Genomic DNA, 16,402 nt, shown 5'->3' on the forward strand with positions numbered 1-16,402 from the left:
TCTCCCCAGCTGTGTTTCGTAGTATGTTTGCAAGCTTTCTGTGTTGTATTTTGTCGAAGGTTTTCTCAAAGTTAACTAGACAAATTAATATGTCACAGTTCTATGACTGTTTGTACAGTAAATAATGCCTCTCTAGTGCCAAAGCCTTTCCTAAATCCCAGATTTTTTGTAGACACGTTCATGTTTCACTCGCAAGAAGACTTTTGAAACATGGTGGATCATTTTTAATAAAATTATGTTATATTTTAGTAATGTTTAATAAATAAACAGTAAAAATTGGAAAAGCTGCGTGAAAAATGGCGTGGAAAACTAAAATGAATAATCTGCTCTCTCCTCTGTAATACGATTAGATCTGGCAGCGTGTGAATGAATGATTTTCTTGGCCGCTAACTGAACAAATGGAGATTAATCAAAATAAGCAAAACGCCAATGGGAGTAAAAGATGTTTAAGAGAATTAAGTACACGTTGAAATACGAAATCTACAAGAGCCAAATTTGAGGACAACCTTTTAGGAGCTGTGGTTGAGGATGAAGGAAATTTTACGATTGCAAACTGTAAAAATATACCTGTATCTCGCTGATCCTTTTGGTCGTGTGTTTACTCTACCTTGTCATCACACTTATTGTATTGCTATCCAGGCTAAGATGATAGATATTTTTTGGTTTTTGTTGTTGAATTTTTTTTTAATTTGTGGTGCATTAGAAAATTTTATAGTTCTGTTCGTAAGGCCAATCGTCTTAGAGGAAGATCAAAAAAGGTATTTATGGTTACAAGCTGTTCTTCATTTGCGAATTCAATTTTTAAACAGTCTCTTTTCTTTCGTTACGTTGACTTAGCCCAAAGGGTCCTACAGAAACTACATTTTGGCCTTTGCCAGCTCCTGATCCTTTCGACAAATTAAAAATATCGCAATATCGTCTTGAATGATGCTGGTTCCTATAGAAGTTGTATTTATCTGTGCTAAAAGCATTCTCTAACACAGCTTTTATTAACGTGGAATCACACTTATGTTGGTCGGCTCAATTTGCATTACGATCGGTCTTCCTTTGTACATAATATTAACTCATTTTAATTCAAATATAACAGAAAAATTAAATATTCATAACTATTTAAATATTCTACTAAAGAAGTTTAAAAGTTGATACAAATTTGTAGAATTAAATAACCATTAATAAATCAATACTAGCTTATTTATTATTAACTTCCAATTAAGTTACAAGTACGAAGTTGTCAGTTTTTTGTTTTGTAGTTTGTTAATTTTTAGTTCCATCTCTCGTCCCACCGTGTTAATGGACTGTAAAAAACATTTAAAACCCTTTAAGTCATCGCTCAATATAACTGCATCATCTGCGTAGCTGATGGTATTTATCAGTTTTCCATTAATTTTTACACATATTCCAAGTTGTCCAAAGCATGTTTAAAGATTCTCTCTAAACATAAATTAAACAACAGTGGGGATAGCACACAACCTTGCCTGACTCCCTTTAGAATCTTACACTCTTCTGTCTACCCATTAATACGAACGGTCAATGCCAATATAATTTTTTAATGATCCTGACGTCGAGGCTATCAATTCCTTTATCTCTTCATATTGTAATTAACTCGTCATGATGTACTGCATCAAATACTTGTTCATAATCAATAAACAGCGAAGACATATTTTACGTTTATCTCGATATTTCTGTAGCAAAACATTACATGAAAAAACTGCTTCTCTAGTTCCCAACCCAAAACAATTTTTTTTGTCCAGCAGTATATATTTATTTCGAAGATATTTCCCAACTTTTAAGAAACCGTCAACTATCTTTTACATTGTCGGTATAAACACAAACATGATTGTCTTTATAATAATTATTGTGATATTTACGTAAAAATACTTGTGTGAATCATATCATTATTATGAAGGTTATATGTCTATAAATTCTGGGTTTCCATCCATATAATGCTGATAAGAGACGATGCATCACATCCTTAGTACGAAACTTCAATACGATCTGTGTAGTATAAAATTTAAATGATTTTAGAAAAGTTTAAGAGTGATTGATTATGGGCGGGGTGAACAAGAAAAGGTAAACATATTCCTTATAGCCAAAACGTAAAGAGTTTACATAGTATTTTTTATCAATTTACGTAGGGTGCGTGTGCGTGTGTGTACGCGATTTGGACTGTAGTGTATGTGGTATGTTTACAATTGGGTTATCTCATTCAATAAATTATTATTAATGTCAATTACTATTACTAAATTAAGTTTTTAGGATACAACTCATATTATATTTAAATTTTTATTATGGTCTAAATTCTAAATGGTTTTTTTATACCCAGATCTTGATTTCAATTGTTTCATATTCATAAAAAAATTATTTTTATATGACGAGTGTTTTGAATATTTCAAATGAGAATACCTGACCCCATCGATTGATCTTCAAAATAGGGTATATTATATTAGATTTGCAAGTAAAACATACTATGAAAATTTGAGTATTAGCCATCGATATACGAACGGAAAAATATCCTATTGTTTCTTAATTTTAATAAGAAATATTTCTGAGCTTCTGATGTTCAAAAAATAGAATAAATACTTAGTAAAATAAAATAAATTCATAAATAACTAATAATTAATTCAATTTAAAAATCTTGTAAGGTAACACTGGCAGTGTGTGTTAGTCTTGGATTTGGTTGAGGTCTCGTGAGGTTCTGTGCAATATTTTTGTGGGTAATTAGAAATTGTATTCTTTAACAATTATTGTCATTTGAAATTCACGAGTTAATCCTCATAGTTGGATTCCATAACTCCACACTGGCTTTATGACTGATTTATAAAAAAAGATTTTGGTTTTATGAGTCATTTGTAATCTTTTACTTATGAACCAGTAGAGTCTACTGGATACTTCAAGTTGTTATGTAGGTTCTAATTACAAGTGTATCTCGTTCATAATATCAAGGTTTTTATCTGGAGGGTATGATCTATCTAATTGAATAGGAGGGTTGAGTAACCGTTTTGCCTTCTAAAGTTAGTACTCTTGCTGATAAATGTTTCAGGTAATTTTTATGCGTATTAGAGTACTGTCAACAACCGTGCGTCCATGCGTCCACCTGCCATAATACCTGACCAAAACATAACACTGCCACCAGCGAAAGGAAGTATGGGACGGGCATATGCTAGTTGTGCACCTTTTGGTGGCACGAATTCGCCGGCTATTACTATTTAAACAAATTCTGGTCTCGTCTAAAAAAAGTACAAAATTTCAAAACTGTTGAGCGAGCTGTATGTGTTCGTAAGCCCACTGGAGACGATGCAAAACATGTCTAGGTTGTAGCTGAGGAACTCTTGGTCGACGCCTCCTCAAACCTGACTCTAAAATTCTTCTTCTCTAAAAGTCTCTTTAGAGGGTTGGTATAGACATAGAAGAATTTCTCCTAATGGAAATTCTGCTTTTTTTATTTTGTTGCTCATTGGTAACTATGCCTGAAATCTCTTTGGAGTGCTGGTACAGACAGAAAAATTTCTCCGAATGGAAATTCTGATATATCTATTCTGTTTCTCATTGGTTACTCGGGGTCTACCAGAGCGACCTCTATTCTGTATCGACTTTGTCTCCAGAAACCTATTTCATATCCATGAGAAATCACTCTGAGAAACACCCACTCTTTTCTAAGCGAACCGCTGTGAATGGCCTTCTTCAACTACAGCTATAATTCTTTGCACAGTCCAACTCAGAAATTAAATTACGATTCATTATAAATCACGTTTTCCCAAATTTTACCAGAATACATTTTTCAAATGTTTACACCTTGGCAAAACCATATCAATTACCAAAAAAGGTGTAAAATATGAAAAAGGCGTATGACATAATTATGTGATAATGATACGGGTTTATAAAAGTGTATAAATCGTGAATACGAGGGGTGATACATAATCGAAATATACGATACATAGATATATACATAGATATCGAAATTATATTTGGTGAGTGGTCGGATGAGAGTTTAATACAACATAGTGCTACTTGAAATTTGGATGGAATTCCCTTAGTAGTGACACAAAAATCGACTAAATCTGGAATTCTGTTTGTATTGGTTTGTAAAGCAATAGTCCGAAATACGTATAAGAAAATGGCAGATGGGAGAAAATTTGAATATTACTTTTTTAGTTATCACTGTTTTAGTAACATACACCAACAATAAATTGTAAACTAGTTTTTGAAGCTATGCTTGGTTTAGTGAACATAAAAATCATAACATACGTACGCATTTTGTCGTCCTGTTAAAACTTTTCGCTACCATTAAAACCATTATATAACTCACTTATAAACGGTATATTTAATATTAATTGCCATGGAAACAAACACAAATTAACTCTATTGTACACTGTCCATTCAATGCAACTATAAAGACTACTTTAAATAAATCAAAACAAACAATTTTGACAGTTGTTAGTCACTTTGATTCACACAGGCAAATAGTAAGCCTGTTGTCAAGAACATTTTGGGGTATTGTGGATGCACATGTGGAGCAAAATTGAATGTGGATGATGCATCCTTGCCCCATCTTTCATACGGCAAGGATGCATCATCCACATTTAAAAACTGCATTACCTCGACTCTTTTTACTTACCATGAAGGACTACCACATTATGTAAATGTGTCCCACAATTCTGGATGTACTTTGTCACTTACGTGATTGGTGAGATGTGTGGTGTGTAAATTTATTCAATTTGTCAAAGTGTTCCTGTGAAACAAAACAAATATTTAAAGATATTTTATAAGGATTATTTAGAAATATAAAAAGTTATGAAATCTTTTATCTTTATTATCACATAAAATATGTACTTATAAAAATACTTTCTTCAAAGGATTTCCCAAGATAAGGCCAATCCGATTGTTTGTAAACTATTACTTAAAATGGATTAAACGGAATTGGTTTTAAAGTTGTTTAATAATTTTTTCTAATGGGTATTTCATTTTTATTAATTTACTATAACACATTTTAACTTGTCAAACCCGTTGACAACAGTTTTCAAAAGTAAAAGACAGGACTCCAACTCTTTTATAAAACTAATGTTATCTACAAGCTGCCTTGTTCGGAATGTCAGAGTTGTTATGTCGGCCAAACTTCACAATGGCTCAAATAGAGAATAAAACAACAAAAAAAGTGACTGTACAAAAAAGACAAATACGTGTGCAGTTGACCACAATTTAAAAACTGGGCAGCATTTTGACTACCCAAATGTCAGTATTTTAAGGCAAGAAAATAGTTTCATAAAAAAGATTGTTTTTGGAAATGTGTCACAACAATAAAGAAAAAGAGTCAATAAATTACAAGGCAGGTACGGGACAGTTAAGCATTATTTACTGTAATGTTCTAAATAATTTAAGTTAATATTAGAGAGCAACTTTTTTTTAGTGAAACAATATTTTAATAAAACATTCTATCTATTGTTATTTACATAACTCATTTGTTCTAATTAAAAAACAAATTTTTGCCTGTGTTTTTTAACCCTTTTAATGGACATGGGTTTATATCCCTCTAATAAAGTTATTGTACTGTAAGATTTAGTATGGGGTATTCAATAACAACTACAACACTATTTGACTTACAAAATTTATTTAACCGTACAATTCACCTTTACAAATACAAATAATATATCTATGTATTTAACCAAAATGGAATTTTAGGTACAATCCACTCAGTCATCATCAAATAAGTCTCCTTTTGGATAGTCACTATTAGTATTACTAGTGTGCTTTAAGTTTTTATAAAAATCATGGCAAAATGTAGGAACATATGGCAGTAATGCCAATAGATCATTATACTTTTGTTGTAATATAGGTATTGGACTTTGTGATACCAGTTGCAAATCTTTTGGCTATATGTTACCTTCGAAATCTAACAAGGTCAATCTCCTGGTTTTCATCATGAAAATTACTTTTCAAAAACAGAGTTCCCATGCTGTTTTCATTTACTTGCAGTTAAACACAGTTTGACATAAGAACTTGTTTTTTGTTAATGTCTCTTTTCTTAATCAAAGGCAAATTTTTAGATGTTTTGACATCATACAAAGACCTAAAATTTGTAAAATCTTATAGTTTCATATTATGTACGATATATTTCATTGAGGTTTGTCTGACTAACTGCTGGCAGTCCCAGGGCGTTAAAATAGAAATTTTTGTTTTCTCTTTCGCTCTATCAGCGCATAGACAGTGTCCGCCTCCATGTGGGTGTGACCGTTTAGTAGAAACTTCTGAATGATGATTTTTACTTGAGGATACTTATTGAGTATGCAAAAGAAACACCATTTGACCATTTCAGTAATGCAGATCCGATTTCATTTCCAGCATGAGTAGTTCATCATAACTTTTGTCTATATCAGACTCATCTTCTTCATCAAAACTCAAGGCATCTCTAATAATATGCTCTTCATTTAAAACATTATTGCTTGGTGTATTATTTGATTCTGAAATAAAACAAGGCTTATAATATTGGTTTGTAAAATATATTTAATAATAAGCTAGTCTAAGGTTGGTATCAAATCACTACAATCACTTTTTGAGGTTATGTTTTTTAATAATTTAAAAATAATGAGCAAAAAAGGTAGCTTACCTGTAAATGCAGTAGAAGGATTCGCAGAAATTTTTCAGTAGTGCAAGAATCTTTCTCCCACGATAATTATGGTTCATTATTCTTATTATCAGTAACAAACAACTGTAAACACATCATAAATGGCAAAAGTACTATTATTAGATCACTACCTGTCTACCTGTCAAGAGACGCCATTTCAAAACTGAAAAATAACAAAGCCGGCTTGGACAATCTTCCTGCTGAACTCTTTAAGAATGGTGGTGACACCCTTTTTAAATACATGCATAAATTAGTAACCGAAATCTGGCAACGGAAGGAAACGCCCGCGGACTGGAAATTAGGTGTAATGTATCCTCTTCGCAAAAAGGGAGATATGATGGTGTGTGATAATTATACAGGCATCACCCTACTTAACGTGACATATAAAGTATTGTCCAACGTATTGTACAGAAGATTGATCCCATATGCTGAACAAATAGTTGGGAACTACCAGTGCGGTTTCCGACCCAATAAATCAACAACGGATAAAATCTTCACAGTCAGGCAGATTCTTGAGAAAACGCTTCGGTTCGGAGTCGACACCCACCACACCCACCACATATTCGTCGATTTCAAAGCTGCATACGACTCAGTCAACAGACAAAAACTTCTACAGGCTATGGTGGAATTTCAAATGCCGCTTCATCTTGTTCAATTAACGGAACTTACACTCACAAGTTTAGAGAGTGTAGAATCCAAAACGACTTTTCAAGACCCATCCATTGTAAAAATGGACTGAGACAGGGAGATGGACTGTCGTGTCTCTTATTTAACCTTGCACTAAAAAAAGTAATTCGAGAGTGCCATATTAATACGAATGGCACCATCTTTAATAAATCTGTACAAGTGGTCGGATATGCAGATGACATATACATTATTGCTAGGTCCACAGAATCTCTGATCGAAGCATTTCGATCACTAAGGGCGTCTGTACTGAGAATGGGATTAAAATTAAACGCACAGAAAACCAAGTATATGTAATATACTAGATCAGGCAACCAGATATCTAGACTATTAATTGATGATCTGCAACTGGAAGGTGTGGAAACCTTCGTCTACCTGGGCTCGCTGCTGACTAAAGACAACAGTGTCAGCGAAGAAATTAAAAGAAGAATAGTGCTTGCCAATAAGTGCTATTATGGCTTGAGGAAACAGATGGCCCCAAAGCTACCCAGAAAAATTAAACTTACCATATATAAAACACTAATAAGGTCGACGAGCCAGAGGAAGACCAAAACTTAGGTATTGAGATAACATAGAGGATGATTTAAAATCCATCGGAGTTAAAGCATGGAGAAGAGTTGCCAGAGACAGGGGCAAATGGAAGATTGTTCTGAAGAAGGCTTTGGCTCATAACGAGCTGCAATACCACTGATGATGATGAACAGTCTACCTGTTACCATCATAAAGATACGCAACACTATGTGCGGCGGTAATTCACATGCGTAGAAGGATAAAACTGTAAGTCCACATACCACATGGTGTTCTATACCTCTAAGTGAAAATGGACTTGGTGTTCTTTTAAAGGTCACTGTCTCTATTAGCAAATGGTTTAGGACCTTGTGGTGTATTCCTTTAAATAAAGTGATAAAAGTTGATTATTAATGTGTAAAAATGTCAAAATTGAAAAAAATTGACATCGTGTTGTATCAATCCAAGATACAGATATATAAAAACTTGTCATCTATAAAAATTTACTGTCATCATGGCATGTGTTTGTCTTTTTAAAGACGAATTACATGCTATGCTTTTTTCTGACGGATATTCTCAAGTTAAAGTTGATTTCATGTAATCGAATGAACTATCTTACAAGTAAAGCCGTCCCAGGAACGCAACTCAATAATATTGGCAATATCATTTTAAAGTCGTCTACTTTAAAATGTATAATGTATGTCTGAATTGTCAATATAAATGAGTCAGATAAAATTAAATTATTAGAAGAATTTTTCACCAAGTAACAAAAAAACAAAATTTGTTTAATTTACTATTTATATGTTTGTATTTTGAGAACGATTTCCGAAGTGGAAATTGAAACGTCAATAAATGTACTTTAACCTTTAATTGTGGCTTATTCCCATTTAAATAGTAATTAGTTTAACATGACACAAGAAAATAGCTTCAGAACAATACTGTAACTGCAAAGTGCAAAACCAGGCAGTTTTAATTTAACATTTATCGGTCAACTACAGGCTACTACATTATAATGCAAAATCATTTTATTTAACTTTATCATGGAAGAGGTCAAATTGATTGATTAGTAGTTGCGTCAGTTGCTCTCGACAGCTAGAATATACCTTATAAAAAATATTTATCTGTTTGCATTGTTTATGCAGAAAATTTAATTTGTTTGTCCGAAAAATTTGTCTTATTTGAAGCGAAAGTTTTTTTACTATTAATTTAGATTTTTAAAACTGGGGTAACTTATTATCCTGAAAAACCATGTACTTTTCATTAACGATGTACCCCCCCCCCCCCCCCCGTAAAGCGTTAAACCTTTTAATACCAGTAATAAATGTTTTCACCTCTTTTTTTTCCTAGACGGGTGTATATCCCATCCCTAGATAGAAACTTAATTGAAGTGTAATTAACGAGAAATGTAATTAACCTAGGCAACCCACACAAGAATAAAGGCAAAGAAAATGATGATAAATTAGAAAGGTTTTAGAATTGACTTCTCACCTGAAAAAAGGTATCACTAAAAGAGCTAAGAAGATAATGATAGCTGAGACGTCTAGAAATGTTAGTCATTACTTGTTCAACAATAAAATGTATACACTGCTCCAAGAACTTAACGCACCAATTAATATTTTTAGAAAATTATCAACAATTTAAATCAACTGTACAGTATTTTACTATATTTTAAAAGTCCCTTGTATAATATTCCTTTTAATAATAAAAGGCGTTTTAACCGGCTTTGATAATTTTTTGCTGTTGAATTTTTATCATTATCAATAAAATTTCCATTAATGGTAAATCGACTTTTATGTCAGTTTAAGGTTTGATGGTTACGCGTTTCGGAATTCTTTTGTTTAAACTGATAGTATCCAGAAATATAACACCTGCGGATTGCCGTCGTATTAGGTACACAAAGAAGGTTGGAGTTATAGCAGAATAGCTGAAAAATTCGATGTGTCCCATACATCGCCATGCGTCCCCAGTATCGCGAATGATTGAACGATACAGGGTAACTGAATATCAGAACATAATACCAGAAGAGATGGGCAAGACACAAAAGACAACAATTTGTAACAAACCGACGGTTGCAATCTGAGTCTCAAAACACAAGTGCCATACAAATTACGTCTGAGCATAGTACAACAACGTTGCGTCGACTAGAAGGAACTATGCACGTAGAGCACGGTGAAATTTTGGTAAAGAGCTTATAAATTGAAGGTTGAATCTTATTAGAAACGAGTTCTGTGGACAGATAATTCATGCTTTTGCTGGCATACAATGAGTTTATGTTTTAGAAGATACAATGAACGATATGCACAATTTAAAATAACGAATACCATTTTATTTGGTGCAGGCTTGCTTATGGTGTGTGGAGACATGTACTGATATTCACGAAATTTTTTTTGTTAATGTGTACGATAATGCTAGATCTTATGCAGCCCGAGAAGTTTGAGACTATCTCTTTGAAGTTAACAATGAGCTGGCCAGCACGTAGTCCTGACCTTAATTTCATAGAACTTGTCTGGGATATGCTGTTATGCTTTCTGGGAATCTTAGTTATTAGCAATCAGTAGTACCCATATAAAATTTTAATTATACGCGGTTACCTTTGAATGGGCTAGAGTTTTGACGAGCGATATATAATGATACTGAGAGAGGTGAAAAACGCAATAATAGCAGAATTAATCTTGCATTATGCCACTTATACCAGCAAACAAGGATTGCTCTTTAGCATCACACAAATACTAGAATACATTCGAAACTTAAAGCTTTATCAGAATCAAACGGGATGGAGATATTAAGTTAGTGTAATTTAAATTAACCTGATGGATTATTTATAATATCGCCAGACTTGTGGCGCCAGGTTTCAGGGTTTTCCACTTGATTTGTTAATATGTACTACCTTTAGTCGTTAAAAAATGTTATTGTACTACAACTAATATCTTTGACTACTATATTTTTGATATTTCCATTTTCGGTCCGAAAATAGTTCCCGACGGCTCTGGTTAATATTTGCTTTTGAAATAGATGAGTAATCGGGAGTGGCTGATAAAGAAGGGGGTCCTTGTTTTAAGCTTTTTCAAACACCTTCGAATAATGGAATCCTTAACTGGATTAAGTTGGAGAATTGATTTGTAAAGGCTCATGCAATAAGATTACTGCTCCGGATACATCACAACGGAGACGGTTCCGTTTGCTTTAGTAAACGCATCTAGTATAGCTGTGGCTATGTCCTTACTTAGGGCAGGTTTTATTGTACAATGACATTGGAAAACTAAACTTCCGCTTTCCTTTGTATGTTAGCAATACTCTTGAGTGTATTCGGGAGAGTTACATTTTTAAGGAAGCATGTTGCCGACGGAGATCGGTAGGAGGACAGAGAGTTTAGGGTTCAAAAGAATGGATGCCCTCTAGGGGGTACCTTGCTTATGGATTGGTGTAACGGGGATTTAATAGAAATTTTGGTAAACTCTATTATTGTTGGCTGATTATGAAATTGCTTGTTCAAACATGTGAGCAAATTCGTTACAGCTCCGTCATAATTCTTTTATCAGGGAAGACGTTAAAAAGAATCATGATTATGATGTTGTTCGCAGATTGTGATCTTTTGTGTGCCTTCTGTGTGTAATGCCCAGTTTGGCGGCATCTCGAGTAGTACATCATCCGAAGAGGATGATGTACTACTCTCAACAAATATGCGCTCCGAAGAGGGAGCGCATATTTGTTTATTCCCGTAGAAAATGATACATACCTCTTTCTACCTGAGTTTCTCGTTGTAATTATTGGTTTCAGAGTTTGTAAAAGCTCTGACGAAGATTGTGTGGATATTCCTGGATTTTGCTGTTATGCGGGCGACTTATTGGAATTTTGACTCTATAACGCTAACCTTGTTATTATCGTGGGTGTTTTTTACTGTTGACAAGTTATTGCCACATGACAGTTGGTTCGGAAATTTTTAGGTGCTAGGGCGAGTTGTTTAGTGCCGTTTCGGGTCACTCTGTAAGAGACGGAGACTTTTCTGTCTTCGATGATTTTTCGATAATTGTGTTCAAATAAAAATAATTGAAAACGATTTTTGAACTTTAATTAGCAACGTCAAAAAATATATAATTTTAATAAAAACTATTGTGGTTATTTCCACAAAAATATATAGCAATGAATGTACAACGTGCCACAAGAAAAAAATAGTTTCAGACCTTATGTCGTATTTTTGAAACCCATGAGAACATTTCTTTTGTCGTTTGTGTTACTTCTTCTAGTAAAAGGTGCGCAGTTCTTGAATGTCTTGTAATGACAACTATTCTAATAAATTTTGCTTTATATAATTTATTTATATATGTCATTTCTTATATAATATTCATGATTGAAAATCAAGCAGTTATGTTAACAAAACCAATAATCTAACTTTAATATTTATCATTTTATATTCGAGAATATTAATAAATATAATATGCTGATATAAACATGTTAATTAAATCCAAATTGCAGTGGTTATCTATTTAAAATATATAACAAAATATAAACGTTTACCAAACTAATTTTGGGTTTCATTAATTTTTTATAAAAACACATAAATTAAACAAACATCCCGAAATATGTTTCATAACTAATGTCTATGTGTATTCATATTAATATTATATATTTATAACTTTTTTTATATATTTAAGTAAATTAAAAACGAAAAAATTCAAGTTCAATAATTGTATGGTTGTGTATGATGTCCGCTTTTTTACTGTGGGCTTATTTCTTTAGCCGAATTATGTGATAACAGTAAACATCTGGCGATTTTATAAGAATTCGATTGGGGGTTCAGAAGGGCCTTGGGTCACTTTTACGCCCAATTTTATTTTTCCCAATTAGAAATAAAAATAAAACATTTATTCTGCATGTTTACAAACAAAATACAAATTTACACATAGGTATACACACATCATATAACAATCAAATGCTGTGTATCATCCATTTATAATAATTATTATTGTTTCAGGTATAGAGATGGAGGAACCAATAACCACACTAGTATTTTATCTCTACCCGAATCATACGAAGCCGGCGATCTCAACTATTACGACGCTTTCTCGAAAAATATGGACGCAAATTTGGCAGAGGCTGACATGGAAAGCTTCCGAACCGAAGATATCCACGCTTTGTTGACGAATCTACCACCGATGTGCACGGATCATTTAAGTCAAGAGGTAAAAATTATTTATATTTTCACATATAAACTTACATTAAAATTGTTTAGACAATATTTTGGAAATGGCATGCTAGTCTAACAGTTGCGGAATTCCAATGTTAAAACCGGTTGTAGTATTTTAGCTTCATCTGCTTCGTAGTAATGAACCGTACGACCATAAAGAGAAAATAGATATACTTTCTTTCTTTCTTTCTCCCCTTCCTTTTACCCTAACAGGGTGTCGGATTTGGGCTAGCTATTTTAATTTCCATTTACCCACCACTTCCATTCCTTTCTGTTTCCTGCCATTATTTTCAATTCCTCGAGTGATTTTTGTTTAAGTTTTCCCACCTATACTACTTGTTGTATCCATTTTTTTCTTGGTCTGCCTCTTTTTCTTTTTCCGATGTTTTTTGCTTCATAAATTTTTTTTGTTATTCTATTGGATTGCATCCTCATCAGATGCCCATATCAGTTCATTTGTCTCTTTGCTATTTTGTTCATTATCGGTTCCTGGTTGGCCATTCTCCTAATAGTCTCGTTGCTTAATCTATCCCATTTTGTCTTTCCAACTATCCTTCTTAGATGTCTCATCTCCATTGCGTTTATCCTGCTCTTATGTTTTTCCAGAATTGTCCAGTTTTCACTTGCATAGAGCACAGTCGGTATCACTATTGTGTTATATATTTTTATTCTTGTTTCTCGTGCAAGTTCTCTTTTTCCCATTATTGGGGCTAACGCATAATATAACTTGTTTGATTTCTTTGCTCTATTTGTTATTTCCCAGTCTATTTTTCCATCATTAGTTATTATACTTCCCAGGTATTCGTAAGTTGTTACTATTTCCAATTCTGAGTTTTTACATTTTATCTTTATTTGATTATCTTCCTTATCTCCTTTGCCGCTGATTATCATTATCTTACCTTTTTCCTCGTTTATCTCCATTTTAAGTTCTTCTATTTGTTCTACCCATATATCCATTAGTTTCTGCATTTTATTCTCGGAATCTGCTATTAGTACTATGTCGTCTGCATACATTAAGGACTCTATTGTTACCGGTTGTAATCTGCGGTAACCTATTATTGTCTGTAGTTGATTAGTTCTGACTCTAGTGTTTCTTATCAATTCGTTCATTACTATTATGAATATTATGAAAATAGATATACATATTTAATATTACACCCATTTAATATGAATTGAAAAACACAAGTTTGTTTATTTTTTGTTATTAGATATGCCTTGTGGTTCTTTTAAATATTCAATTGTGTTTTTTGTGTTTACCTCCTATTTTCTAATAAATATTACTAAAAAGTTTAGACTCAATTACGTTATCAGAAATCATCAAAGTGGCGCGCCCCTATAACAAAATATAAAATAATATTCTTTATTTAAAGTTATAACTTTTTTCAAAGTTTGGTAAGAATTTATAAATTATAAATATGCAGTGAAATTATTATGAAAAAACGAAAAAAAGAATTATCTTCAACACACTGTATTTTTTCCCACTGCCACATTTTATTAAGGCATTGGGCATAAGACAATGGGTATTGTATCCCTATGAGTTTATGGGTTGAAGGGAATTACATTATATTTTGGCCCAAATAACCTAATAGACTGTAAATAACCTGTAGACAACATAAAGAAAGGATCTAAAATAAAACATAACGAAGAAATGTATCTTGATAACAATAATATTTTCAAATCTTTTTGTATATGTAGAAGATCTGATATTGGTTACCGAAGCTGAAGATAAAATGCAAAAAGGAATTACCAACTACAATTTATCTGTAAGACCTATGAAATAAAATTATCTCAAACAAAGCAAAAAAAAATGAGTTCTATTGGCACAATCCCAGTTAGATCAAAAAGTCTCATTAATAATCGAACAATAGAACAAATAACAAAGTTTAAGCACTCAAAGTGTGACCTAATCTATGATTACAGAGTAAGGGTATCAAAAAAAAAATTAAACAAAATTCAGTAGTAACTACGGAGTTATTAACAAAAGTATAAGAAATAAAACAAGAAAGGACAAACAAATAAAATTTTACAAAATAATTTCTGTACCAACCCTGACATACTAACGGGAGGTACGGGTACAAGAAATGATATTTTCTAAGACGGTTTATAGTTTGTTCTCTACCGGGTGGGATAAGAAATGGTATAAGTATTTACATTATAAATATGTATAATCTAAATGAAAGAACGTGCCAATACAGAAATAGGTCAAATGCGTAGATGAAATATTTCTAAAAGCTCTCAAATACAAATATTCAAAGAGAGGTGCAGCATGTCCAAGAAATCAATGGCTAGCATAACAAACAACAGTGTCTTAAATACATCAAATGAAAAATAAGTTCGAATTCAGAATATAGTATAAAAGAGAATTGGTGAAGATTACGTTAAATATGGTAAAAGCAAAGTACTTCTAACGATCATCAATGAAAGACTAAAATCAATTCTCTTACCACAAGTTCCCCAACAACAATGCGGATTCGTTCCAGGTAGAGGAACAAGAGAACATATTCTTAATATTCGTCAAATTATCGAAAATCTCGAGAGTTTAACATAGAAACATATTTATGCTTTGTTGACTATTCCAAGGTCTTCGATACCGTAAAATGGGATAGAATGTGGCATATACTTAGAGAAATAGGTACGCCAGAACATCTAATCTATTTATTACAAAAACTATATGTAACTAATACTGCTAATGTAAGAGTTAATAACGTGGTTTCGAAAAACTTCAAATTAAAATCTGGAGTTCGACAGGGATACATAATATTCCCTATTATATTCAATATATATAGTGAACATATGCGTCAAGCTTTTGAGGAATGGCAAGATGGAGCTACGATAGGAGGTAGAAAAATTAAAAACCTACGTTATGCTGATGACACTGTTATATTGCCGTCATCACCAGAAGAACTGGAAGAAATTATGAATAGGCTAGGCACGGTGAATACGGAATATAGTTTGAAAATAAATATGCAGAAAACAGAAACAACCAAGCCGAGATAAGAAACATGGCAGGTTACGAAGTGGTCAAGTGGTTAATTACTTAGGCTCCGTTATTACTAACAGTGGAGGATGCGAAGAAGAGATCCGTCGACGCATCACAATGGCCAGATCGGCAACAGCTAAACTCACAAAAATTTTGAAGAACAGTGACATCAGAAAAAACAAAAAATTACGCCTTGTTCGAGCATTGCTATTTCCTATCGCCACCTATAATGGCATTTGAAATGTGAGTCTACCGTAGAAAGTTTGCTCATACCTCATACCATGGACCGCTGATCGTACAACTAACTCAATTCTAGCAAAACTTAACATAAAAACTAGACTTATCACAACTATCATCCAAAATATACTGAGATATTTTGGACATATAACTACAACTAGAAGAAGAGAAGGCATAGAGCGAATGATAG

General features: G+C 32.8%; 1 protein-coding gene across 9 annotated transcripts in view; it reads left to right on the forward strand.

Annotated features, from left to right (window-relative positions):
• The window catches only part of LOC140434462 (uncharacterized), a 271,759-nt gene that overhangs the window by 219,693 nt on the left and 35,664 nt on the right, over nucleotides 1–16,402 (forward strand). For 8 of the 9 annotated variants that reach the window (XM_072522754.1, XM_072522752.1, XM_072522748.1 and 5 more), the window contains one exon: nucleotides 12,783–12,990. In XM_072522754.1, the coding sequence (XP_072378855.1) occupies nucleotides 12,783–12,990 (208 nt within the window). Of the gene's footprint in view, nucleotides 1–1,953; nucleotides 2,071–12,782; nucleotides 12,991–16,402 lie in introns of those variants that run through there. The other variant, XM_072522756.1, reaches the window with a different exon arrangement.

Source organism: Diabrotica undecimpunctata, chromosome 2 (genome assembly GCF_040954645.1).
Source record: "Diabrotica undecimpunctata isolate CICGRU chromosome 2, icDiaUnde3, whole genome shotgun sequence".
NCBI classification, from domain to species: domain Eukaryota; kingdom Metazoa; phylum Arthropoda; class Insecta; order Coleoptera; family Chrysomelidae; genus Diabrotica; species Diabrotica undecimpunctata.